At 43.6% G+C, this 27,345-nt stretch overlaps 2 protein-coding genes and 1 long non-coding RNA gene across 3 annotated transcripts in view; 2 read left to right on the forward strand and 1 right to left on the reverse strand.

Moving 5' to 3' along the window:
- The window catches only part of VPS52 (VPS52 subunit of GARP complex), a 100,781-nt gene extending 93,670 nt beyond the window's left edge, over window positions 1-7,111 (forward strand). The window contains exons 19-20 of the mRNA XM_085047558.1: window positions 25-143; window positions 6,914-7,111. Coding sequence (XP_084903684.1) covers window positions 25-143; window positions 6,914-7,060 — 266 coding nt within the window. The 3' untranslated portion in view covers window positions 7,061-7,111. The remainder of the gene's footprint in view (window positions 1-24; window positions 144-6,913) is intronic.
- Window positions 7,112-11,414: 4,303 nt separating this feature from the next.
- On the forward strand, window positions 11,415-11,774 carry LOC146421530 (uncharacterized). The gene is made up of 2 exons (XR_014848572.1): window positions 11,415-11,602; window positions 11,706-11,774. It is a non-coding gene; the product is annotated as an uncharacterized LOC146421530 (long non-coding RNA).
- Window positions 11,597-26,494, reverse strand: LOC146421531 (E3 ubiquitin-protein ligase RING2-A-like). The gene is made up of 7 exons (XM_085047090.1): window positions 26,440-26,494; window positions 24,232-24,313; window positions 22,358-22,518; window positions 18,401-18,616; window positions 16,564-16,872; window positions 13,927-14,098; window positions 11,597-12,152 (listed from the first exon to the last, which is right to left on the reverse strand). The coding sequence occupies exons 2-7, from the start codon at window positions 24,307-24,309 to the stop codon at window positions 12,051-12,053; spliced, it is 1,038 nt and encodes a 345-aa protein (XP_084903216.1). The 5' UTR covers window positions 24,310-24,313; window positions 26,440-26,494; the 3' UTR covers window positions 11,597-12,050.
- Between the last annotated feature and the right edge of the window lie 851 nt (window positions 26,495-27,345).

Consider the following 27,345-nt stretch of genomic DNA (forward strand, 5'->3'; position numbering starts at 1 on the left):
TTTTTGGGATTTTTCCCTCCCCAGCTCGGGTGACTCAGCTGATCAGAGGATTCTCGGGCAGCTGGAAAGGAGCAGTGGAGTCGCTGAGCCAGGAGGTGATGAGATCCTTCAGCAACTTCCGCATCGGAACCGGGATTATCCAGGTGGGAAAAATGGGAATTCCGGCTGGGAGGGATGGCGAGAAACTCCAGGGGGTTAGTCTGGGCTTTTCCCTTTTTTTCCCATTTTTTTCTGGGTTTTTTTCCCTTTTTTTTCCCTATTTTTTCCCATTTTTTCCCATTTTTTTCCCATTTTTTTCCCATTTTTTTCCGATTTTTTCCCATTTTTTCCCCATTTTTTCCCATTTTTTTCCCATTTTTTCTGATTTTTTCCCTTTTTCCCCATTTTTTTCCATTTTTTTCTGGGTTTTTTTCCCATTTTTCTGGTTTTTTCCCTTTTTTTCCATTTTTTTCCATTTTTTTTCCCATTTTCCTTTTCTATTTTTCTGGGTTTTTCCCCTTTTTTCCCCATTTTCTCTCATTTTTCTGGTTTTCCCCCATTTTTCCCTTTTTCCCCATTTTCCCATTTTTCTGTTTTTTCTTTTTCCCCATTTTTTCTGGGTTTTTTCATTTTCCATTTTCTCATTTTTCCCTTTTTTCCCTTTTCCCCCTTTTTCCCATTTTTCCCATTTTTTCGTTTTTCTTTTCCAGTTTTTCAATTTTCCATTTTCTGGTTTTCCCATTTTTTCCCATTTTTTTCCATTTTTTTCGGTTTTCCCATTTTTTCATTTTCCCAATTTCCCTGTTTTTCCCATTTTTTTCCCAATTTTTCCATTTTTTTCCATTTTTTGCCCTTTTTTTCCTTTCATCCATTTTCCAGAATTATCTCCATTTGTCTGGGGTTTTCCCATTTTTTTCCCATTTTTTTCTGGGTTTTTTTCTCATTTTTTCCCCATTTTTCCCCGTTTTTTTCCCCATTTTTTCTGGTTTTTTTTCCCCTTTTCCCCCAATTTTTTCCCATTTTTTTCCTTTTTTTTTCTGGGTTTTTTTTTCCCATTTTTCCAGTTTTTTCTGGGTTTTCTCCTATTTCTTCTGGGTTTTTTCCCCATTTTTTCCCAGTTTTTTCCATTTTTTCCTGTTTTTTTTCCCTTTTTCCATTTTTTCTGGTTTTTTCTTTCCCTTTTTTCCTTCCTTTTCATTTTTTCTGGTTTTTTTCCATTTTTTCTGCAGTTTTTTCCCCATTTTTTCCCCCATTTTCCCCATTTTCTCCCCCATTTTTTCTTTTTTCCCATTTTTCCCATTTTTTTCTCATTTTTTCCTATTTATTTCTCCTGTTTTTTATTTTTCTGTTTTTTCCCCATTTTTTCCCTATTTTTTCCATTTTTTTTTCTCCTATTTTTTATTTTTTCCTATTTTTTTCCCCCTTTTTTCCCTATATTTTCTCCATTTTTCCTCTTTTATTTTTTTCCATTTTTTCTTTTTTTCCCCATTTTTTCCCCCATTTTTCTCCTTTTTTTCTGTTATTTTCTCCTATTTTTTCTCCTATTATTTTTTCTCCTATTTATTTTTTTTATTTATTTTTTCTCCTATTTATTTTTTCTCCTATATATGGAGGGAAAAGGGGAAAAAATGGGGAAAACAAGGAGGGGAAAAATGGGGAAAAACAGGAAAAAAATGCAGAAAAAGTAGAGAAAAAAAGGAGGATAAAAAGGAGGGGAAAATGGTAAAAAAGGAGGAAAAAAATCAGAAAAAAAATGGTAAAAAAATCAGAAAAAAATCAGAAAAAAAGGTAAAAAATGAGAAAAAAGCAGAAAAAAATGGTAAAAATGAGAAAAAAATCAGAAAAAATGGTAAAAAATGGTAAAAAACTCAGAAAAAATCAGAAAAAAAGCAGAAAAAAGGGTAAAAAAATCAGAAAAAATGGTAAAAAAATCAGAAAAAATGGTAAAAAAATCAGACAAAAATCAGAAAAAAATGGTAAAAAAGCAGAAAAAAAGGTAAAAAATGGGGGGAAAATTTGGGAAATCAGCAGAAGATTCCAGAAGTGAATTCCCATGGATTTCTCTGTTTCCAGGCAGTGCTGACTCAGCTGATCAGGTGTAGCACAGTGAAAATGGGGAAAAAGGAGAAAAATGAGGGAAAAAGGGGAAAAAATGGGGAAAAAGGAGGAAAAAAGGAGGAAAAAAGGTAAAAAATGGGAAAAAATTGGGAAAATGAAGGAAAAAGGGGAAAAAAAAGGGAGAAAAATGAGGAAAAAAAGGTGAAAAAACAGGAAAAAAGGGAGAAAAACGAGGGAAAGAAAAGGAAAAAAAGGAAAAAAAAAGGAGGGGAAAAAAGGGGGAAAACAGGAAAAAATGCAGAAAAAGGAGGAAAAAACAGGAAAAAAGAAGGAAAAAAGAGGGAAAAAGGCAGAAAAAGGAGAGAAAAAAAGGAGGAAAAAATGGTAAAAAAAGGCAAAAAAGGAGGAAAAAATGGTGGGGAAAAGGGTAAAAAATTAGAAGAAAAGCAGAAAAAATGGTAAAAAAATCAGAAAAAGCAGAAAAAAAATTTGTAAAAAATCAGAAAAAAGAAAAAAAATGGTAAAAGAATCAGAAAAAATCAGAAAAAAATGGTAAAAAATGAGAAAAAAAGCAGAAAAATGGTAAAAAATGAGAAAAAAAGCAGAAAAATGGTAAAAAATCAGAAAATGGCATAAAAAATGGTAAAAAATCAGAAAATGGCATAAAAAATGGTAAAAAAATCAGAAAGAAGCAGAAAAAAAAGGTAAATAAATCAGACAGAAGAAGAAAAAAATGGTAAAAAAATCAGAAAAAAAGCAGAAAAAATGGTAAAAAAATCGGAAAAAATCAGAAAAAAATGGTAAAAAAATCAGAAAAAAATCAGAAAAAAAGGTAAAAAAATCAGAAAAAAATCGGAAAAAAATGGTAAAAAAATGGTTAAAAATCAGAAAAAAAAATCAGAAAAAAATGAGGCAAAAATGGTAAAAAAATCAGAAAAAAAATCAGAAAAAAATGGGTAAAAAAATGGGGAAAAATCTGGGCAATCAGCAGAAGATTCCAGAAGTGAATTCTGATTTTCCCAGGCGGCGCTGACTCAGCTGATCAGGTGTAGCACAGGTTGAAAATGGGAAAAAAGGAGAAAAATGGGGGAAAAAGGGAAAAAATGGGGAAAAAACCAGGAAAAAAAAAGAGGAAGAGAAAAAAGGAGGAAACAGGAAAAAATGCAGAAAAAGGAGAGAAAAAAAGGAGGAAAAAATGGTAAAAAATGGTGAAAAAAAGCAAAAAAAGCAGGAAAAAAAGGTGGAAAAAAGGGTAAAAAAATCAGAAAAAAAGCAGAAAAAATGGTAAAAAATGAGAAAAAATCAGAAAAAAATGGTAAAAAAATCAGAAACAAATCAGAAAAAAATGGTAAAAAAAGCAGAAAAAAAAACAGAAAAAATGGTAAAAAATGAGAAAAAAAGCAGAAAAAAAATGGTAAAAAAATCGGGAAAAAATGGTAAAAAAAAGGTAAAAAACTCAGAAAAAAAGCAGAAAAAAAGCAGAAAAAAAGGGTAAAACAATCAGAAAAAAGGGTAAAAATATCAGAAAAAAATGGGGAAAAAATGGGAAAAAAAATCAGAAAAAAATGGGAAAAAATGGGAAAAAAATCAGAAAAAATCAGAAAAAAAAGGTAAAAAATGGGGAAAAATTTGGGAAATCAGCAGAAGATTCCAGAAGTAATTCTGATTTTCCCAGGCAGTGCTGACTCAGCTGATCAGGTGTGGCAACAGTGAAAATGGGAAAAAAGGCAGAAAAATGGGGGAAAATGGGAAAAAATGGGGAAATAAACAGGAAAAAAACAGGAAAAAAGAGGAAGAGAAAAAAGGGGGAAACAGGAAAAAATGCAGAAAAAGGAGGAAAAAACCAGGAAAAAAAGACGGAGAAAAGAGGGAAAAAAGGAAAAAAGGCAGAAGAAAGAGAGAAAAAAGGAGGGAGAAAAGGAGGAAAAAATGGTAAAAAAAGGCAAAAAAAGGAGGAAAAAAGGTGGGAAAAAGGGTAAAAAATTAGAAGAAAAGCAGAAAAAATGGTAAAAAAATCGGAAAAAAGCAGAAAAAAATTTGTAAAAAATGAGAAAAAAATCAGAAAAAAAGGTAAAAAATGAGAAAAAAATCAGAAAAAAAAGGTAAAAAATGAGAAAAAAATGAAAAAATTAAAAATGGTTAAAAAATCAGAAAAAAATCAGGAAAAATTGGTAAAACAATCAGAAAAAAATCAGAAAAAAATGGTAAAAAATGAGAAAAAAAAATCAGGAAAATAGGTAAAAAATGGGGGAAAAATTTGGGCAATCAGCAGAAGATTCCAGAAGTGAATTCCCATGGATTTCTCTGTTCCCAGGCGGCGCTGACTCAGCTGATCAGGTGTGGCACAGGTGAAAATGGGGAAAAAGGAGAAAAATGAGGGAAAAAGGGAAAAACTTGGGAAAACAAGGAGGGGAAAAAGGGGGGAAAACAGGGAAAAAATGAGAAAAAGGAGGGAGAAAAAGGGAAAAAATGAGGAAAAAAGGCAGAAAAATGAGGGAAAGAAGAGGAAAAAAAGGAAAAAAAAAGGAGGGAAAAAAGGGGGAAAACAGGGAAAAATGCAGAGAAAGGAGGAAAAAATGGGGAAAAAGAAGGAAAAAAGAGGGAAAAAAGGCAGAAAAAGGAGAGAAAAAAGGAGGTAAAAAAGGAGGAAAAAATGGTAAAAAAAGGCAAAAAAAGGAGGAAAAAAAGGTGGGAAAACGGGTAAAAAAATCAGGAAAAAAGCAGAAAAAAAAGGTTAAAAAATGGTAAAAAAATCAGAAAAAAAAGGTAAATAAATCAGAAAGAAGAAGAAAAAAAGGGTAAAAAAATCAGAAAAAATGGTAAAAAAATGGTAAAAAAATCAGAAAAAAATCAGAAAAAAATGGTAAAAAATGAGAAAAAAAGCAGAAAAAATGGTAAAAAAATCAGAAAAAAGCAGAAAAAATGGTAAAAAAATCAGAAAAAAGCAGAAAAAAATCAGAAAAAAATCAGAAAAATCAAGAAAAAAGCAGAAAAAATGGTAAAAATTCAGAAAAAAAATCAGAAAAAAAAAAATTAAAAAAATGAAAAAATCAGAAAAAAAAAAATGGTAAAAAATGAAAAAAAAGCAGAAAATGTAAAAATCAGAAAATGTAAAAATGGTAAAAAATCAGAAACAGAAAAAATGGTAAATAAATCAGAAAGAAAAGAAGAGAAAAAAAAATTAAAAAATCAGAAAAGAAGAAAAAAATGAGAAAAAAATGGTTAAAAAATGGTTAAAAAATGGTTAAAAAATCAGAAAAAAATCAGAAAAAAATGAGAAAAAATCAGAAAAAAATCAGAAAAAATGGTAAAAAAAAAATTAAAAAATCAGAAAAAAATGGTAAAAAATGAGAAAAAAAATCAGAAAAAAATGGTAAAAAATCAGAAAAAAATCAGAAAAAAATGGTAAAAAATGAGAAAAAAAATCAGAAAAAAATGGTAAAAAATGGTAAAAAAATCAGAAAAAATGGTAAAAACTGGGGAAAAATCTGGGAAATCAGCAGAATGTTCCAGAAGTGAATTCCCATGGATTTCCCTGTTTTCCAGGCGGCGCTGACTCAGCTGATCAGGTGTAGCACAGGTTGAAAATGGGAAAAAAGGAGAAAAATGAGGGAAAATGGGGAAAAAATGGGAAAAAATGGGGAAAAAAACAGGAAAAAAAGAGGAAGAGAAAAAAGGGGGAAACAGGAAAAAATGCAGAAAAAGGAGGAAAAAAACAGGAAAAAAATACGGAGAAAAGAGGGAAAAAAGGAAAAAAGGCAGAAGAAAGAGAGAAAAAAGGGGGGAAAAAAGGAGGAAAAAAGGGCAAAAAAATCAGAAAAAAATGGTAAAAAAAGCAGAAAAAAATGGTAAAAAGTGAGAAAAAAATGAGAAAAAAATCAGAAAAAATGGTGAAAAAAAGCAGAAAAAAATGGTAAAAAAATCAGAAAAAAATCAGAAAAAAAGGTAAAAAATGAGAAAAAAATCAGAAAAAAATGGTAAAAAATCAGAAAAAAATGGTAAAAAAAATCAGAAAAAATGGTAAAAATGAGGAAAAAATCAGAAAAAAATGGTAAAAAATGAGAAAAAAATCAGAAAAAAATGGTAAAAACTGGGGAAAAATCTGGGAAATCAGCAGAATGTTCCAGAAGTGAATTCCCATGGATTTCCCTGTTTTCCAGGCGGCGCTGACTCAGCTGATCAGATGTGGCACAGTGAAAATGGGGAAAAAGGAGAAAAATGAGGGAAAAAGGGGAAAAAAATGGGGAAAAAAGGAGAGGGAAAAATGGGGGAAAACAGGAAAAAAATGCTGAAAAAGTAGAGAAAAAAAAGAGGAAAAAAAGGAGGAAAAAATGGGAAAAAAGGCAAAAAAAGGAGGGAAAAAAGGAGGGAGAAAAGGAGGAAAAAAGGGCAAAAAAATCAGAAAAAATCAGAAAAAAAGGTAAAAAACAGAAAAAATGGAAAAAAGGAAAAAATGAAAAAATGAGAAAAAATGAAAAAATGGTAAAAAACAGAAAAAAATAAAAAGAAAAAAATCAGAAAAAAATCAGAAAAAATGGTAAAAAATCAGAAAAAATCAGAAAAATGAAAAATCAGGAAAAAAGCAGAAAAAAATGGTAAAAAAATCGGGAAAAATCAGAAAAAAAGGTAAATAAATCAGAAAAAATGAGAAAAAATGAGAAAAAAATCAGAAAAAAATGGTAAAAAAATGGTTTAAAAATGGTTAAAAAATCAGAAAAAAATCAGAAAAAAATCAGAAAAAAAATCAGAAAAAATGGTAAAAAAATCAGAAAAAAATCAGAAAAAAATCAGAAAATAAGGTAAAAACTGGGGAAAAATCTGGGCGATCAGCAGAAGATTCCAGAAGTGAATTCCCCTGGATTTCCCTGTTTCCCAGGCGGCGCTGACTCAGCTGATCCAGGTGTACCACAGGTTCCAGAAGGTTCTGGAACAGCCTCCGCTGCGCCCCCTGCCGGCCAGAGCTGATCTCATCAACATCCACCACCTGATGGTGGAGCTGAAGAAACACAAACCCAACTTCTAGGGAGGGAAATAGCCTGGGAATTCGGCAGGAAAATCTGGGAATTCAGCCCAAAAAATCCTGGGAATTCTGCAGGGAAAAATCCTGGGAATTCAGCCCAAAAAATCCTGGGAATTCAACCCAAAAATCCTGGGAATTCTGCCCAAAAAATCCCGGGAATTCTGCCCCAAAATCCTGGGAATTCTGCCTGAAAATCCCGGGAATTCAACCCAAAAATCCTGGGAATTTGGCAGGAAAAATCCTGGGAATTCGGCAGGAAAAATCCTGGGAATTCAGCCAAAAAATCCTGGGAATTCAGCCGGAAAAATCCCAGGAATTCAGCCCAAAAATCATGGAAATTCTGCCCAAAAATCCCGGGAATTCAGCCTCAAAATCCCAGGAATTCAACCCAAAATCCTGGGAATTGTGCAGGAAAAGTCCCGGGAATTCTGCCCCAAAATCCTGGGAATTCATCCCAAAAATCCTGGGAATTGTGCAGGAAAAGTCCCGGGAATTCTGCCCCAAAATCCTGGGAATTCATCCCAAAAATCCTGGGAATTCTGCAGGAAAATCCCGGGAATTCTGCCCCAAAATCCTGGGAATTCATCCCAAAAATCCTGGGAATTCTGCCTGAAAATCTGGGAATTCAGCCCAAAAATCCTGGGAATTCTGCCCAAAAATCCTGGGAATTCGGCAGGAAAATCCTGGGAATTCAACCCAAAAATCCTGGGAATTCTGCATTAAAATCTCGGGAATTTAGCAGGAAAATCCTGGGAATTCATCCCAAAAATCCTGGGAATTCTGCAGGAAAATCCTGGGAATTTGGCAGGAAAAATCCCAGGAATTCAGCCCTAAAATCCCCAGAATTCAACCCAAAATCCTGGGAATTCTGCCTGAAAATCTGGGAATTCTGCAGGAAAAATCCCGGGAATTCATCCCAAAAATCCTGGGAATTCTGCATGAAAATCCCTGAGAATTTGGCAGGAAAATCCTGGGAATTCACTCCCAAAAATCCCAGGAATAAAACCCCAAAATCTCCGGAATTCAACCCAAAAATCTGGGAATTCTGCAGGAAAAGTCCCAGGAATTCTGCCCAAAAATCTGGGAATTCAGCCCCAAAATCTGGGAATTCGGCAGGAAAATCCTGGGAATTCTGCATTAAAATCTCGGGAATTTAGCAGGAAAATCCTGGGAATTTGGCAGGAAAATCCCAGGAATTCACCCCGAAAATCCCTGAATTCAGCCTGAAAATCCTGGAATTCATCCCAAAAATCTGGGAATTCAACCCAAAAATCCCGGGAATTCAGCCCCAAATCCCCGGAATTCAACATAAAAATCCTGGGAATTCTGCAGAAAAATCCTGGGAATTCATCCCAAAAATCCCAGGGATAAAACCCCAAAATCCTGGGAATTCTGCCCAAAAATCCCAGGAATTTGGCCCAAAAATCCAGGAATTCAGCCCTAAAATCCTGAGAATTCAGCCCCAAAATCCCGGGAACTCTGCAGGAAAATCCTGGGAATTTAGCCTCAGAATCCCAGGAATTCATCCCAAAAAATCCCAGGAATTCATCCCAAAAACAGTGGGAATTCTGCATGAAGAATCCTGGGAATTCTGCCTGAAAATCCCTGGGAATTTGGCAGGAAAATCCCACGAATTCAGCAGGAAAATCCCTGGGAATTTGGCAGGAAAATCCTGGGAATTCATCCCAAAAATCCTGGGAATTCACGGAGATTCCACGTTGTGTTTTTTTTTCCCCAAAATTCCCATTTTCCCCAGCAAAATTCCCATCTTTTGCTGTGAAATTCCCATTTTTTTTCTGCTCAATTCCCATTTTTCCCCATGAGATTCCTGTTCTTCCCCACAAAATTCCCATTTTTCCACTGCAAAATTCCCTTTTTTTTTCTCCTTCCAAATCCTGTTTTTTCCCCACAAAATTCCTGGTTTTTTTCTCAGTGAAATTCCCATTTTTCCACTCCGAATTCCTCTCCTGGATTGAGGCTCTTGGGGGGAATCAGAGCTGCTTGAGAGTTCCCAAAATCCTGGGAATTCATCCCAAAAATCCTGGGAATTCACCCCAAAAATTCCAGGAATTCATCCCAAAAATCCTGGGAATTCACCCCAAAAATTCCAGGAATTCACCCCAAAAATCCTGGGAATTCACCCCAAAAATTCCAGGAATTCATCCCAAAAATTCCAGGAATTCATCCCAAAAATCCTGGGAATTCACCAAGATTCCAAGTTCTGCTTTTTCCCCCAAAATTCCCATTTTTCCCAGCGAAATTCCTGGTTTTTTCTCCATGAAATTCTTGTTTTTCTCCTGTGAAATTCCCATTTTTTGCTGCTAAATTCCCATTTTTCCCCATGAAATTCCTGTTCTTCCCACAAAATTCCTGGTTTTTCCCAGCGAAATTCCCTTTTTTTTCCCCCCCAAAATTCCTGTTTTTCTCCACGAAATTTCTAGTTTTCCCAGTGAAATTCCTGTTTTTCCCCACAAAATTCCCATTTTTTTCTCTGGCAAAATTCCCATTTTTCTGTGTGAAATTCCCATTTTCCCAGTAAATTTCCTGTTTTTCCCCACAAAATTCCCTTTTTTTTTTTGCTGTGAAATTCCCATTTTTCCCCCACAAAATTCCCATTTTTTCTCCACCCCAAATCCTGGTTTTCCCCACAAAATTCCCATTTTTACCTGAGAAATTCCCATTTTTTCCTGCAAAATTCCCATTTTTCCTCCCAAATTCCACCTCCGGATCGCAGCAGTGAAAGGATGGAGATTCCTGGGAATCCCAAAAATTCCTCCCAAAATTCCCAAATTTCCCTTGGGACCAAAACCCCAAAATCCTCAGATTCCCCAAATCCCCCAAACCCCCAAAATTCCCAATTTTTCCCTAAAATTCCCAATTTTCCCCCAAAATTCCCAATTTTCCCCCAAAATTCCCAATTTTCCCCAAAATTCCAGGTTGGAATAAAGGAATTGAAGCTGCAGGTGTTGAGTTTTTGCTACTTTTCCCCCCAAAATTCCTGGGATTCCCCAAATCCCCAAAATTCCCATTTTTCCTTCTGAAATTCCTGTTTTTCCCCAAAAAATTCCTTCTTTTCCACCAAAAATCCCCAATTTTCCCTCCAAATTCCCAATTTTCCCCTTAAATTCCTGATTTCCCCCCAAATTCCTGATTTTTCCCCAAAATTCCTGCTTTTCCACCGTGAAATTCCCCATTTTCCCAAAAAAAATCCCTATTTCCCCCAAAAATTCCTGATTTTACCCTGAAATTCCCAATTTTTCCCCCAAAATTCCCTCTTTCCACCCCAAAATTCCTATTTTCCCCAAAATTCCTGCTTTTCCACCCAAAAAATTCCCAATTTTTCCCCCCAAAATTCCCAATCTTTCCCCCAAAAATTCCCAACTTCTCCCCATCAAATTCCCAATTTTTCCACCCAAAATCCTCATTTTCCACCCAAAATTCCTGTTTTTCCCCCAAAACTCCCAATTTCCTCCCCAAAAATTCCCATTTTTCCCCAAAATTCCCATTTTGCCCCCAAAATTCCCATTTTTCCCCAAAATTCCCAATTTCCCCCCAAAATTCCCATTTTTCTCCCCAAAATTCCCTCTTTCCACCCCAAAATCCCCAATTTTCCCCCCAAAATTCCCCATTTTTCCCCAAAATCCCCAATTTTTCTCCCCAAAATTCCAATTTTCCCCAAAATTCCTGCTTTTCCACCCCCAAAATCCCCAATTTTCTCCCCCAAAATCCCCATTTTTTCCCAAAATTCCCATTTTCCCCCCAAATTCCCATTTTTCCCCAAATTCAGACACAATAAAGGATTCGAAGCTCCAACTGTTGCTTTATTGCTGCTGGTGACAGCTGGGGGGAAATTTGGGGGAAATTTGGGGAGAATTTGGGGAAATTTTGGGAAGGGAATTTTGGGGATTTGAGTCTCCCCATCCCCCCCCAGCTCCAAAATTCCCAAAAATTCCCAAAAATTCCCCAAAATTCCGAGGGAAGGGGGAGGGGGAGGGGGGAGGGGCCCTGAGGGGGTTTTGGGGACCCAAAAGTGGAATTTTGGGATCCCAAAATCAGAATTTTGGGATCTCAAAATGGGAATTTTGGGATCCCAAAGTGGAATAAATTGGATTTTTGGGATCCCAAAAGTGGATTTTAGGATCATTAAATTAGGTTTTTAGGATCCCAAAGTGAAATTTGGGATTCCTGGGTGGATTTTGGGATCCCAAAAAGGAAATTTGGGATTCCTGGGTGGATTTTGGGATCCTAAACTGAAATTTTGGATCCCTAAATTGGATTTTTGGGATCCCAAAGTGGAATAAATTGGATTTTTGGGATCCTTAAATTGGATTTTGGGATCCCAAAGGGGAAATTTGGGATCCCAAAGGGGAATTTGGGATCCCAAAATTGGATTTTCAGGATCTCAAAATCAGAATGTTGGGATTTTTGGGTGGATTTTGGGATCCCAGAATTGGATTTTTGGGATCCCAAAGAGGAATAAATTGGATTTTTGGGACCCTGAAGTGAAATTTGGGATCTGAAAATTGGATTTTTAGGATCCCAAAGGTGGAAATTTTGGATTTTTGGGTGGATTTTGGGATCCCAGAATTGGATTTTTGGGGTCAAGTGGATTTTAGGATCATTAAATTACATTTTTGGGATCCCAAAGTGAAATTTGGGATCCCAAAATCGGATTTTTAGGATCCCAAAGTGGAATAAATTGGATTTTTGGGATTCCTGGGTGAAATTTTTGGCTCCCCAGGTGGATTTTGGGGCCCCAAAAGTGAAATTTTGGGATCTCCAAGTGACTTTTTGGGAACCCAAAAGTGAATTTTTGAGTCCCCAAGTGGATTGAGGAATTCCCAAATGAATTTTTTTGGCTCCTCAGGTGAATTTTGGGACCCAAAACTGAATTTTTTGGCTCCCCAGGTGGATTTTGAGACCCCAAAAGTGAATTTTTGGGCTCCCAGAGTGAATTTTGGGCTCCCAAACCCGGATTTTGGGTGGATTTTGGCTATTTCTGCTCCTTGGTGGGTGCATAGTAAAGCTCCAGAGGTTTGCTGAGTTTCCAGAACTTCTCATTCACCAACTCCAGCGTCAGAGAGCCGTTCAGGGGCTGCAGGGAAATGGGAAATTTGGGTCAAATTGGGGAAATTTGGGGAGATTTGGGGGAATTTTGGGAAGTTTGGGGGAAATTTGGGTCAAATTTGGGGAGATTTGGGGGAAATTTGGGAGAAATTTGGGGAAAATTGGGGGAAATTTGGGGGAATTTGGGGAAAATTTTGGGAAATTTGGGTCAAATTTGAGGAAATTGGGGGAAATTTGGGGGAATTTGGGGAGATTTGGGGGAAATTTGGGAGAAATTTGGGGAAATTTGGGGGAATTTCCTGAGAAAATAGTGGGGAAATTCCCTCCTGGAAGATCCCAGGAATTTCCAAAAAATTCCCCAAAAAATCGGTAAATAGTCCCCAAAAAAACCCCCAAAATGCCTCCAAAAAATTCCTAAATTATCCCCAAAAATCCCTTCCCAGAATCCCCAAAATTCCCCCGAAAAATCTCCAGATTTTCCCCCAAAAAATCCCTAAATTTTCCCAAAAAAACCCCAAAATCCTCTTAAAAAAGTCCCAAAATTCCCCTCAAAAACCCAAAATCCTCCCCAAAAAAATCTGCAAAAAATCCCAAAATTGTCCTCAAAGAAATCCCAAAATTCCCAAAAAAAATCCCAAAAATCCCCCCAAGAATCCCAGAATTTCCCACAAAAAATCCCAAAATCCTCCCCAAAAAAATTCCCCAAATCCCTCCCCCAACTCACCCCAAAATTCCCAAAATTTCCCAAAAACCTCCCCAAGAATCCCAAAATCCTCCATTAAAAAAAATCCCAAATTCCTCCCCAAAAATCCCAAATTCCACCTCCCAAAATTTCCCCAAAACTTCCCCAAAATTTCCCCAAAAAATTCCTCTCAACTCCCCCACCGGAACCTCCCAAAATCCCGCCGCACTTCCGGGTTCATTTCCTGGTCTTTCCCGGAAATTCCCGTGAAGAAACCACCGGAAGTGATGTCACAGATGCTCTGCAGCTCACTCCCACCCCTCCAGCCCCACTTCCGGGTCACTTCCGGGTTATACTGTGACACTTCCGGGTCACTTCCGGGGAATTCCCGTGAAATAACCACCGGAAGTGATGTCACAGCTGCGCCCCATCTCCCTCCCACCCTTCCACGCCCACTTCCGGGTGACTTCCGGCTCATTTCCGGCTAATTTCCGGGAAATTCCCGTTAAATAACCACCGGAAGTGGCAGTCCAGATGGTCCCCACCTCCCTCCCACCCCTCCACACCCACTTCCGGGTTATCCTGTGACACTTCCGGCTAATTTCCGGGCAATTCCCGTGGAAGAACCACCGGAAGTGATGTCACACCTCCTCCCCAGCTCCCTCCCACCCCTCCACTCCCACTTCCGGGTGACTTCCGGGTTCATTTCCGGGTCACTTCCGGGTCGCTCCCAGCTAATTTCCGGGCAATTTCCATGGAAGAACCACCGGAAGTGATGTCACACCTCCTCCCCAGCTCCCTCCCACTCCTCCACCCCCACTTCCGGGTGACTTCCGGGTTCATTTCCGGGTCATTTCCGGGTCGCTCCTGGCTCATTTCCGGGCAATTCCCGTGAAAGACCCACCGGAAGTGACACCCCATCGCCTCCCCATCTCCTTCCCACCCTTCCACCCCCACTTCCGGGTCAATTCCGGGCAATTTCCAGGAAAATCTCATTAAAGAACCACCGGAAATGATGTCACACCTCCTCCCCAGCTCCCTCCCACCCCTCCACCCCCACTTCCGGGTCATTTCCGGGTTCATTTCCGGGTCATTTCCGGGTCATTTCCGGGTTGGGTACCGTGAAGGCGCCGGCGGCAGTGGTGGTGTAGATGGTGTATTGCTTCTCGCTGACGTCGCGCAGGGCGGGGGAGGAGTCAGGGCCGGGGGGAGGAGCTTCCTCCAGCGCGATCCGCAGGGCCAGGTACTTGGACAGGTGATCCACCGTCGCGTTCGACGTCGTCTTCACGAACCTGGGGATAAAATAGAGATAAAATCTAGATAAAATAACCAAAAATGGGACAAACAGGGACTTGGACAGGTGATCCACCGTCGCGTTCGACGTCGTCTTGACAAATCTGTGAGATAAAAACAGGGAAAAATGGGGAAATCAGCCCAAAATGGGATGGACAGGTACTTGGAGAGGTGATCCACCGTCGCGTTCGACGTCATCTTGACAAATCTATGGGATAAAATAACCAAAAAATGGGGTGAATCCAGGGGGAAATGGGAAATTCAGGATAGCAGAAAAGTCTGGAAAAAATCTGGGAAAAATCGCAGAAAAATTAATGGAAAAATGGCTGAGAAAATGGGATGAGCAGGGACTTGGAGAGGTGATCCACCGTGGGGTTGGAGGTGGTTTTAACGAACCTGCAGGGGGGAAAATAACCCAAAAAATGGGGTGAATCCAGGGGGAAATGGGAAATTTGAGATAGGAAAAAAGTCTGGAAAAAATCTGGGAAAAAATCGCAGAAAATAATGGAAAAATGATGGAAAAATGGCTGAAAAAATGGGATAAACAGGGACTTGGAGAGGTGATCCACTGTGGGGTTGGAGGTGGTTTTGACAAATCTATAGGGGATAAAATAACCAAAAATGGGGTGAATTCAGGGGGAAATGGGAAATTTGGGGATGGGAGAGAAGTGGGAAAAAATCTGGGAGAAAATCTGGGGAGAAAACATGGAAAAATGGGAAAAAATGGGGAAAAAAGCCCAAAAATGGGATGAACAGGGACTTGGAGAGCTGATCCACCGTGGCGTTGGAGGTGGTTTTGACAAATCTGGGGGGAAAAACAGGGAAAAATGGGGTGAATCCAGGGGGAAATGGGAAATTTGGGAATGAGGGAGATGTGGAAAAGTGTCTGAAAAAATCTGGGAAAAAATCTGGGGAAAATCCATGGAAAAATGGCTGAAAAAATGGGAAAACCACTACAAAATTATAGGAGGAAAGGGGCTGGGAGTGACTGTGGGGTTCTGGGTGGTTTTGATGGAAATAATATGGAAAAATATGGAAAAAATTCATGGGAAATTGGATGAATCCATGGGAAAATGGGATGAATCCATGGAAAAACACCTGGAATGACACGGACCAGGAACTGGAAACGGAAATGCAACAGGAAGTGGAACTGAAACAAGAACTGAACAGGAAATGGAACAGGAGCAGGAAATGGGAATGGAATAGGAAATTGAACCTGAAATGGAAGTAGAACTGGAAACGGAACAGGAAACGGAAACGGAAACGATGACAGGAAATGGAACTGGAATAGAAACAGGAAATGGAACTGGAATAGAAACAGGAAATGGAACAGGAAATGGAACAGGAAGCAAAGCCGGTAGTTTCCTCACTGTAGTGAGGAATAAGAGTAATAGTCTGGGAATATTCCCCTTTTTCCACCAGCAGGGGGTGTGGCCGGAAGGGGAAATGGAACAGGAAATGGAACACAAACAGGAAACAAACCCGGAAGTGAACCCGGAAGTGAACAGGAAATGGCACAGGAAGTCTCCTCACCGTGTCTGGCAGTACTGCCCTTTCTCCACCAGCAGGGGGTGTGGCCGGAAGGGGAACAGGAACCAGAAATGGAACAGGAAATGGAGCAGGAAGTGGAACACAAACAGGAAATAGACCCGGAAGTGACCCGGAAGTCTCCTCACCGTGTCTGGCAGTACTGCCCTTTCTCCACCAGCAGGGGGTGTGGCCGGAAGGGGAACAGGAACCAGAAATGGAACACAAACACCAATAGGAAGTGGAACAATGACAGGAAATAAACCCGGAAGTGAACCGGAAATGGCACAGGAAGTCTCCTCACCGTGTCTGGCAGTACTCTCCCTTCTCCACCAGCAGGGGGTGTGGCCGGAAGGGGAAGAGGAACAGGAAATGGAGCAGGAAATGGAGCAGGAAATGGAGCAGGAAGTGGAACACAAACCCGGAAATGAACCCGGAAGTGACCCGGAAGTCTCCTCACCGTGTCTGGCAGTACTCTCCCTTCTCCACCAGCAGGGGGTGTGGCCGGAAGGGGAAATGGAACAGGAAATGGAACAGAAACACAAACAGGAAGTGGAACACAAACAGGAAATAGACCCGGAAATGAACAGGAAATGAACAGGAAGTGTCCTCACCGTGTCTGGCAGTACTCTCCCTTCTCCACCAGCAGGGGGTGTGGCCGGAAGGGGAACAGGAACAGGAAATGGAACAGGAAGTGGAACAGGAAGTGGAACACAAACCCGGAAATGAACCCGGAAGTGAACAGGAAATGAACCCGGAAATGACCCGGAAGTCTCCTCACCGTGTCTGGCAGTACTCTCCCTTCTCCACCAGCAGGGGGTGTGGCCGGAAGGAGAACAGGAGCAGGAAATGGAGCAGGAAATGGAGCAGGAAATGGAGCAGGAAGTAGAACACAAACCCGGAAGTGAGCAGGAAATGGCACAGGAAGTGTCCTCACCGTGTCTGGCAGTACTCTCCCTTCTCCACCAGCAGGGGGTGTGGTCGGAAGACGAGCTCGATCTCGCTGCTGGCCACTTCCTGCTCTGTCTCGGGGCTGCCCCTCCCCCCCGGCCCCGCCCCGTCAGGCCCCGCCCCCTCGGGCTCGGGCTCGGCGCCGGAGTCGTCGGAGGCGCGGGAGCGTTTGCGGCTCGGTCCCGCCGCGGGGTCGGCGGCGCTGCCAACGCTGCCCAGAGCCTCCAGAGCTTCCTCGGCGCCGCTCAGGGCGGACGGGTCCGACTCGGCCGCCAGCTTGCGGACGCGCTGGGCTCTGGGGAGGGAAACGGGAAAATTGAATAAAAATTGGGATTTGGGGGAAAAATATTGGGATTGGGGGGAAAAAACAGGAAAAAAAAGGAGTTTTGGAGTGAAAAAATGGAGTTTTTAGGTGAAAAAATGGGATTTTTAAGGGAAAAAATGGGATTTTTAAGGGAAAAAAATGTGGTTTTTAAGTGAAAAAATGGAATTTTCAGGGGAAAAAATGGAGTTTTTAGGGGAAAAACTGGGAAAAAATTGGGATTTTTAAAGGGAAAAAAGGGATTTTTAAGGGAATAAATGCTCTGGGGGGAAAAAGGGGAAAATGGGAAAATTTGAATAAAACTGGGGGAAATATTGGGATTTGGAGTGAAAAAATGGAGCTTTCAGGGGAAAAAACGGGGAAATAATGGGATTTTTAAGTGAAAAAATTGGATTTTTAGGGGAAAAAATGAGGTTTTGGAGTGAAAAAATGGAGTTTTTAAGGGAAAAAATGGGATTTTTAAAGGGAAAAAAGGGATTTTTAAGGAAATCCCCAGAGCTTCCTCGGCGCCGCTGAGAGCAGAGGGTGTGACTCGGCTGCCAGCTTGCGGACGCGCTGAGCTCTGGAAATGGGGAGAAAATGGGAAAAAATGGGGTTTTTAGTGAAAAAATGGAGTTTGTGGGGGAAAAAGAGCATTTTAGAAAAAATAATGGGGAAAATATGAGATTTTTAAGTGGAAAAAACGGGGGTTGTAAGGGAAAAAAGTTGGTTTTGCATGATTTCCACCCCAAAATTCCCAAAAAACCCCAAAAATCTCTAAATTCCCCCCAAACCTGTGCATGGCCTGCAGCCTGAATGGAGAATTTGTAATATTTGAGTGGATTTGGGGAGAAATTGTGGGATTTGAAGCAGTTTTGGATGAGATTTTGGGGAGAATTTGTGGGATTTGGTGCGGTTTTTGATGGGATTTGGGGAGAATTTGGGGGATTTTGTGGGGATTTTGTGAGATTTGTGGGATTTTCAGTGATTTGGGAACAACCAGGGAAATTATTGAAGGGATTTTAGATTTTTTTTCAGTTTTTCAATGCGATTTTTGTTGAATTTAATGCGATTTTCACCCCGTTTTTTGCACCATTCCCACCCCAAAACTCTCAAAATCCCCCAAAAACCCCAAAACCCCCCAAACCTGTGCATGGCCTGCAGCCTGAATGGGGAATTTGTAAGATTTGAGTGGATTTGGGGAGAATTTGTGGGATTTGAGGCAAATTTTTTATGGGATTTTAGGGAGAATTTCTGGGATTTGGTGCAGATTTTGATGGGATTCTTGAGGATTTTGGGGGAATTTGTGGGAAATCTCTAGGATTTAGGGGAATTAGTGGGACTTATGGGATCTTCAGTGATTTGGGAACAACTGAGGAAATTTCTGAGGGAATTTTACAGATATTTTGCAGCTTTTCAATGCCATTCTAGGTGAATTTAAAGCAATTTTCACCCCGTTTTTTTCACCATTCCCACCCCGAAACCCCCAAAATTCCCAAAATTTCCCGAATTCTCCCCAAACCTGTGCATGGCCTGCATCTTGAGCCCCTCCTCGATGCTGGAGCTGAGCGCCTGCTGGTTGTGGAGGCGACTGAGCTTGGCGAGGACTCTGTCCTGGTGAGCTTCGTACTCGTCGCGGGAGGGATAGATCTTGGAGATGAGCGCGTCGAAGTTGGGGTCGGGGCGGAGAGAGCGCTTGGAAACCAGCTTCTTACGGCATGTGGGACACTCCTTGTTCCTGAAAAATATGGGAAAAATGGGATTTAACCCCAAAAAATGGGAATTTGGGATCAGAGAGTCGAAATTGGGGTCGGGGCGGAGAGAGCGCTTGGAGAGCAGCTTCTTACGGCATGTGGGACACTCCTTGTTCCTGAAAAAACATGGAATTATTGGGATTTAATGGGAAAAATGGGAATTTGGGATCAGAGAGCCGAAATTGGGGTCGGGGCACAGAGAGCACTTGGAGAGCAGCTTCTTACGGCATGTGGGACACTCCTTGTTCCTGGGAAAAACCCAAAAATATGGGATTTAACCCCAAAAAAATGGGAATTTGGGATCAGAGAGTCGAAGTTGGGGTCGGGGCGCAGAGAGCGCTTGGAAACAGCTTCTTACGGCACGTGGGACACTCCTTGTTCCTGGAAATAACCCCAAAATATGGGAATTTGGGATCAGAGAGTTGAAATTGGGGTCAGGGCGGAGAGAGCGCTTGGAGAGCAGCTTCTTACGGCATGTGGGACACTCCTTGTTCCTGGGAATAACCCAAAAATATGGGATTTAACCCCAAAAAATGGGAATTAATGGGATCAGAGAGTCGAAATTGGGGTTGGGGCGGAGAGAGCGCTTGGAGAGCAGCTTCTTACGGCATGTGGGACACTCCTTGTTCCTGGAAAAAACCCAAAAATATGGGAATTTGGGATCAGGAAATGGGAATTTGGGATCAGAGAGTCGAAATTGGGGTCGGGGCGGAGAGAGCGCTTGGAAACCAGCTTCTTACGGCATGTGGGACACTCCTTGTTCCTGGAAAAACATGGAATTATTGGGATTTAACCCCAAAAAATGGGAATTTGGGATCAGAGAGTCAAAATTGGGGTCGGGGCGGAGAGAGCGCTTGGAAACAGCTTCTTACGGCATGTGGGACACTCCTTGTTCCTGGAAAATATGGGATTATTGGGATTTAACCCCAAAAAATGGGAATTTGGGATCAGGAAATGTGGAATGATTGAGATTAGAGAGTCAAAATTGGGGTCAGGGTGGAGAGAGCGCTTGGAGAGCAGCTTCTTACGGCATGTGGGACACTCCTTGTTCCTGGAAAATCATGGAATTATTGGGATTTAACCCCAAAATATGGGAACTGGGGATCAGACAGTCGAAATTGGGGTCGGGGCGGAGAGAGCGCTTGGAAACCAGCTTCTTACGGCATGTGGGACACTCCTTGTTCCTGGAAAATATGGAAAATATGGGAAAAACCATGGAAAAATGGGAATTAATGGGATCAGAGAGTCGAAATTGGGGTCAGGGCGGAGAGAGCGCTTGGAGACCAACTTCTTACGGCATGTGGGACACTCCTTGTTCCTGAAAAAACATGGAATTATTGGGATTTAATGGGATTTAATGGGAAAAATGGGAATTTGGGATCAGAGAGTCGCAGTTGGGGTCGGGGCGGAGAGAGCGCTTGGAGAGCAGCTTCTTACGGCATGTGGGACACTCCTTGTTCCTGGAAATAACCCAAAAATATGGGAATTTGGGATGGGAAATGGGAAAAAATGGGAATTTGGGATCAGAGAGTTGAAATTGGGGTTGGGGCGGAGAGAGCGCTTGGAGAGCAGCTTCTTACGGCATGTGGGACACTCCTTGTTCCTGGAAATAACCCAAAAATATGGGATTTAACCCCAAAAAATGGGAATTTGGGATCAGGAAATGGGTTTTTTTTTTGGGAAAAAACCCAAAAATTATGGGATTTAACGGGAAAAAATCAGGATTTTGGCAAAGGAAATGGAAATTGGGAAACGGGGAATGGAATTAGGGGCAGGAAATGGACAGATCTTGGAGATCAGAGAGTTGAAATTGTTCCTGGGAAAAATGGGAAAAATCGGGAATTTTCGGGATGGGAAATGGGAATTGGGAAATGGGGACAGGGAAAGGACACTGAGGTGACACTGAGGTGACACTGAGGTGACAATGACAATGACACACAGGTGACACAGGGAGGTGACAGAGGTTACACAGGTGACACACAGGTGACAGAGGTGACACAGAGGTTGTACAGGTGACACTGAGATGACACTGAGATGATACAGGTGACACACAGGTGACAATGACAACGATAATGACACACAGGTGACAATGACACTCAGCCACTCCTCAATGAGGTGACAATGCAATCAGAGCCGAATCAATGCAGGGACAGGTGACACTGAGGTGACACAGGTGATGATGACACACAGGTGACAGAGACGAGACAGGTGACACAGAGAGGTTACAGAGGTTATACCGGTGACACACAGGTGACAATGACAATGACACACAGGTGACAATGACACACAGGTGACAATGACAATGACAACGACAACAGCACTGAGGTGACAATGACAATGACACACAGGTGACAATGACACACAGGCGACAATGACAATGACAATGACAACAGCACTGAGGTGACAATGACAATGACACACAGGTGACAATGACACACAGGTGACACTGAGGTGACAATGACAATGACAGTGTCACTCACCCGCTCCTCAGCGTGGTGACAATGCAGTCAGAGCAGAACCAGTGCAGGGACAGGTGACACACAGCTGACACACAGGTGACAATGACAGTGACAATGACAATGACACACAGGTGACACACAGGTGACATCACTCACCCACTCCTCAGCGCGGTGACAATGCAGTTGGAGCAGAGGTGATGCAGGGACAGGAGTGGGACAGGTGACATACAGGTGACAATGACAATGCCAATGACACACAGCTGACACACAGGTGACACACAGGTGACAATGACAATGACAGTGTCACTCACCCGCTCCTCAGTGCGGTGACAATGCAGTCAGAGCAGAGCCGATGCAGAGATAGGAGTGGGACAGGTGACAATGACAGTGACACACAGGTGACACACAGGTGACAATGACAGGTGACAATGACAATGACAGTGTCACTCACCCGCTCCTCAGTGCGGTGACAATGCAGTCGGAGCAGAGGTGATGCAGGGACAGGAGTGGGACAGGTGACAATGAGGTGACACACACGTGACGACAGTGACACACAGGTGACACTGAGGTGACAATGACAATGACAGTGTCACTCACCCGCTCCTAAGCGCGGTGACAATGCAGTCAGAGCAGAACCAGTGCAGGGACAGGTGACAATGAGGTGACACAGGTGACAATGACAGGACAATGACAATGACACATAGGTGACACTGAGGTGACAATGACAATGTCACTCACCTGCTCCTAAGCGCGGTGACAGTGCAGTCAGAACAGAACCAGTGCAGGGACAGGTGACACACAGGTGACAATGAAGTGACACACAGGTGACAATGACAATGACAGTGTCACTCACCCGCTCCTGAGTGCGGTGACGATACAATCGGAGCAGAACCAATGCAGGGACAGGTGACACACAGGTGACAATGACAGTGACAATGACAATGACACACAGGTGACATCACTCACCCACTCAGCGCGGTGACAATGCAGTCAGAGCAGAGGTGATGCAGGGACAGGTGACAATGAGGTGATACACAGGTGACAGTGACACACAGGTGACAATGACAGTGACACAGGTGACATTGACAATGACACACAGGTGACACTGAGGTGACAATGACAGTGTCACTCACCCGCTCCTGAGCGCGGTGACAATGCAGTCGGAGCAGAATCAATGCAGGGCAGGAGGGACACAAGGAGGTGACACAGGTGACAATGACAGGACAATGACACACAGGTGACAATGACAATGACAGTGTCACTCACCCGCTGCGGAGCGCGGTGACGATGCAGTCGGAGCAGAACCTGTGCAGACACTCCTTGGTGGTCATCGTGTTCTTCAGCATGTCCAGGCAGATGGGACACATCAGCTCCGAGTGCAGTGACCGCGGGGACACTGCTATCTCTGTCCCGTCCATGATGGCCTCCTGGGGACAGAGTGACATCAGAGTGACACAGTGTCCATGGGGACACATCAGCTCCGAGTGCAGTGACCGCGGGGACACCGCGATCTCCGTGCCATCCATGATGGCCTCCTGGGGACAGAGTGACATCATGGGGTCAGTGACACCATGGGGACATCCCTGACACACCATGGGGACACATGAGCTCCAAGTGCAGTGACCGCAGGGACACCGCGATCTCTGTCCCATCCATGATGGCCTCCTGGGGACACACAGTGACATTGGGGACACATGAGCTCCGAGTGCAGTGACCGCGGGGACACCGCGATCTCCGTCCTGTCCATGATGGCCTCCTGGGGACACACAGTGACACTGGGGTCAGTGACACCCCTAGGGACACATCAGCTCTGAGTGCAGTGACCGCGGGGACACCGCGATCTCCGTCCCGTCCATGATGGCCTCCTGGGGACATTGGGCACAGGGACTGGGGACACCCTGGGCACACAGCCAGGGACGCTCCTGGGGTGTCCATCCAAAACTGCCCCGAAACAGCACAAATTCTCCACAAAATCCCACCCAAAACTACCACGAAGACCAGAAATCATCTCCTAAATCCCACCAAAAACTGCCCCAAAAATCCCACAAATTTTCCACAGAATTGCATCAGAAATTGTCACAAACATCAGAAATTCAGCCCAAAATCCCATCAAAAACTGCCCCAAACCCCACAGATTCCCCCCAGTTCTGAGCTCCTCAATTTTGGGGTTTTCCCCAACAAATTCCCAATTTTTGGGTGTTTCCCCCAGTTTCGGTGTCTCCCTCCCCAATTTTGGGGTGTTTCTCCCCAATTTCAGGATGTTTCTCCCCAATTTCAGGGTTTTCCCCCTCAGATTCCCAATTTCTGGGTGTTTCCCCCAGTTTCGGTGTCTCCCTCCCCAATTTAAGGCTGTCTCTCCCCAATTTCGGGATGTTTCTCCCCAATTTCAGTGTGTCTCTCCCCAGTTTCAGGGTTTTCCCCCCCCAAACCCGAAATTTTGGGATGTTTCTCCCCAATTTTGGGGTGTTTCCCACCCAATTTCAGGATTTCTCCCCCAAATTCCCAATCCCAGGCTGTTTTTCCCCAATTCCAGCCTGTTTTTCCCAATTCCAGCCTGTTTTTCCCAATTCCAGCCTGTCTCTCCCCAATTCCAGGCAGTTTTCCCCAATTCCAGGCAGTTTTTCCCCAATCCCAGGCAGTTTTTCCCCAATCCCAGGCTGTTTTTCCCCAATCCCAGGCTGTTTTTCCCCAATTCCAGGCTGTTTTTCCCAATTCCAGGCTGTCTCTCCCCAATTCCAGGCAGTTTTCCCCAATTCCAGGCAGTTTTTCCCCAATCCCAGGCAGTTTTTCCCCAATCCCAGGCAGTTTTTCCCCAATCCCAGGCTGTTTTTCCCCAATCCCAGGCTGTTTTTCCCCAATTCCAGGCTGTCTCTCCCCAATTCCAGGCTGTCTCTCCCCAATTCCAGGCTGTCTCTCCCCAATTCCAGCCTGTTTTCCCCAATTCCATGATGTCTCTCCCCAATTCCATGATGTCTCTCCCCAATTCCAGGCTGTCTCTCCCCAATTCCAGGCAGTTTTCCCCCAAATTTCTGGCAGTTTTTTCCCAATTCCAGGCAGTTTTTCCCAATTCCCGGCTGTCTCTCCCCAATTCCCGTCAGTTTTTCCCAATTCCCGTCAGTTTTTCCCCAAATTTCGGTTACCTGAGGTGTCCTGTGCAGCTCATACAAGCTCAGCTCCCACGTCTTGCTGGCGCTCTGCGCGCTGGCGGGGGCGGCCATCGCCCTGGGGAACCCAAAAATCAGCCTTTCAGCCCAAAAATCACCCCTGGAACCCCAAAAATCACCCTTGGAATCCCCAAATTCCCCTCAGAATTCCCAAATTCCCCTCAGGAACCCCACATTTCCCTCAAAAACCCCAAATTCCCCTCAGAAACGCAAATTCCCTCAGAATTCCCACATTCCCCGCACGATCCCCAAATCCTCCCCGGAACCCCAAATTCCCCTCAGAAACCCCAAATTCTCCTCAAAAACCCCAAATTTCCCCTCTGGATCCGCAAATTCCCCTCAAAACCCCAAAATTCCCCTCAGAACCCCAAAATTACCTCAATTTCTCCTCAGAAACCCCAAAATTGGCCTCAGGATCCCCAAATTCCCCTCAGGAATCCCCAAATTTCCCTCAGAAACCCCAAAATTGGCCTCAGGATCCCAAATTCCCCTCAGAATTCCCAAATTCCCCTCAGGAATCCCCAAAGTTCCCCTCAAAAACCCCAAATTTCCCTCAGAACCTCAAATTTCCCCCTCAAAAACCCCAAATTCCCCTCCGGATCCCAAAATTTGCCTCCGAACTCAAAAATTCCCCTCAGAAACCCCAAAATTTCTCCCTGGATCCCCAAATTGCTCTCAGAAACCCCAAATTCCTCTCAGAATCCCCAAAATTCCCCTCAGAATTCCAAAATTTCCCCTCAGAAACCCAAAATTCCCTTCAGAATTCCTAAATTCCCCTCAGGATACCCAAAATTCCCCTCAGAACCCCAAATCTCCCTCAGAAATCCCAAAATTCCTCTCAGAAACCCCAAATTTCCCTCAGAACCTCAAATATTCCCTCAAAACCCCCAAATTCCCCTCAGGATCCCAAAATTCCCCTCAGAAATCCCAAATTCCCCTCCGGATCCCTGGATTCCCCTCAGAACTCAAAAATTCCCCTCAGAAACCCCAAAATTCCCCTCAGGATCCTCAAATTCCCCTCAAAAACCCTAAATTCCCTTCCGGAATCCCAAATTTCCCCTCAGGATCCCCAAATTTCCCTCAGAACCTCAAATATTCCCTCAAAAACCCCAAATTCCCCTCAGAACTCAAAAATTCCCCTCAGAAACCCCAAAATTCGCCTCAGAAATCCCAAAATTCCCCTCAGGATCCTCAAATTCCACTCAAAACCCCCACATTTCCCTCGAAACCCCAAAAATTACCCTCAGAAGCCGCAAAATTCCTCTCGAAACCCCAAAATTCCCCCCCGGAACCCCAAATTCCCCTCAGAATTCCTAAATTCCTTCCCGGAACCCCAAAATTCGCCTCAGAAACGCCAAATTCGCCTCAGAAACCCCAAAATTCCCCTCAGAACCCCAAATTCCTCTCAAAACCCTAAATTCCCCTCCGGATCCCCAAAATTCCCTCAGAATCCCCAAATTCCCCTCCGGATCCCAAAACTTCCCCTCAGAAACCCCAAATTCCCCTCAGGAACCCCAAATTCCCATCAAAACCCCCAAAATTCCCCTCCGGATCCCCAAAATTCCCTCAGAATCCCCAAATTCCCCTCCGGATCCCAAAACTTCCCCTCAGAAACCCCAAAATCCCCTCAGGACTCCCAAAATTCCCCTCCGGATCCCAAAATTCCTCTCAAAAACCCCAAATTCCCCTCAAAACCCCCAAAATTCCTCTCAGGGTCCCCAAAATTCCCCTCAAAAACCTCAAATTCCCCTCAGAACCCCAAATTCCCCTCAGAAACTCCAAATTCCCCTCAGGATCCCGAAATTCCCCTCAGGATCCCCAAAATTCCTCTCAAAACCCCAAATTCCCCTCGGGATCCCAAAATCCCTCCCCGAAACCGCAAATCTCCCCTCCGAATCCCCAAATTCCCCTCAGAAACCCCACATTTTCCCTCAGAATTCCCAAATTTTCCCTCAAAACCCCAAAATTCCCCTCAGAACTCAAAATTCCCCTCAGGGATCCCCAAATCCTCCCCGGAACCGCAAATTTCCCCTCCGGAACCCCAAATTTCTCTCAAAACCCCAAAATCCCCCTCCGGATCCCCAAATTCCCCTCAGAAACCCCAAATTCGCCTCCGGATCCCCAAATTCCCCTCAGAAACCCCAAATTTTCCCTCAAAAACCCAAATTCTCTTCTCCCCCTCACCCGCCCGAGCCGCGCGCCGCCGTCGCTTCCGGGTGGCGCCGCCTGATTACGTCACCGCGCGTCGGCCAATGGGAGGCGCGGCTGGGTTCGGCCAATAGGCTCTCTTTGTGGGCGTGGTTATGTAAATTAGGCACAGCTCTGTCCATAAATGGCGATTCGGGGCGTGGTTATGCAGATGAGGCTCGAGCTGACCATTTTTAGTGTGTTGAAGGGCGTGGTTATGTAAATAAGATGGGCGTGGTTATGTAAAAGAGCCACAGCGGTGTGGCGCGAAATCGGGAGGGGCGTGGCCTTGTCCTTATATGGGTGTGAATGGGCGTGGCTTGGGAAGGGAGCGTGGTCTCTGCCGGCGGGCGGGAAAGAGCGGAGAGAGAGACCAGTTCATCCCAGTTCGTCCCAGTTTGTTCATCCCAGTCCATCCCAGTCCCTCCCAGTCCATCCCAGTCCTCCTAAAATTCCCTCCCAGTGCTCCCAGTCCCTCCCAGTTCCATCCCAGTCCATCCCAGTTTGTCCATCCCACTCCCTCCCAGTCCCTCCCAGTCCCTCCCAGTTGCTCCCAGTCCATCCCAGTCCCTCCCAGTCCCTCCCAGTTGCTCCCAGTCCATCCCAGTCCCTCCCAGTGCTCCTAAAATTCCCTCCCAGTGCTCCCAGTCCCTCCCAGTTCCCCCCAAGATCCCTGTCAATCATTCCCAGTTCCTCCCAGTCCCTCCCAGTTTATTTCCAGTCCCTCCCAGTGCCCCCAAGTTGCCTGTCAGACCATCCCAGTCCATCCCAGTTCATCCCAGTATCCTCCCAGTACCTACAAAGTTCCCTCCCAGTCCCTCCCAGTCCCTCCCAGTCCCTCCCAGTCCCTCCCAGTCCATCCCAGTCCATCCCAGTCCATCCCAGTTCCCTCCCAGTCCATCC

This window comes from Lichenostomus cassidix, unplaced genomic scaffold (genome assembly GCF_008360975.1).
Source record: "Lichenostomus cassidix isolate B80296 unplaced genomic scaffold, HeHo_3.0 HiC_scaffold_33, whole genome shotgun sequence".
In the NCBI taxonomy this organism is placed as follows: domain Eukaryota; kingdom Metazoa; phylum Chordata; class Aves; order Passeriformes; family Meliphagidae; genus Lichenostomus; species Lichenostomus cassidix.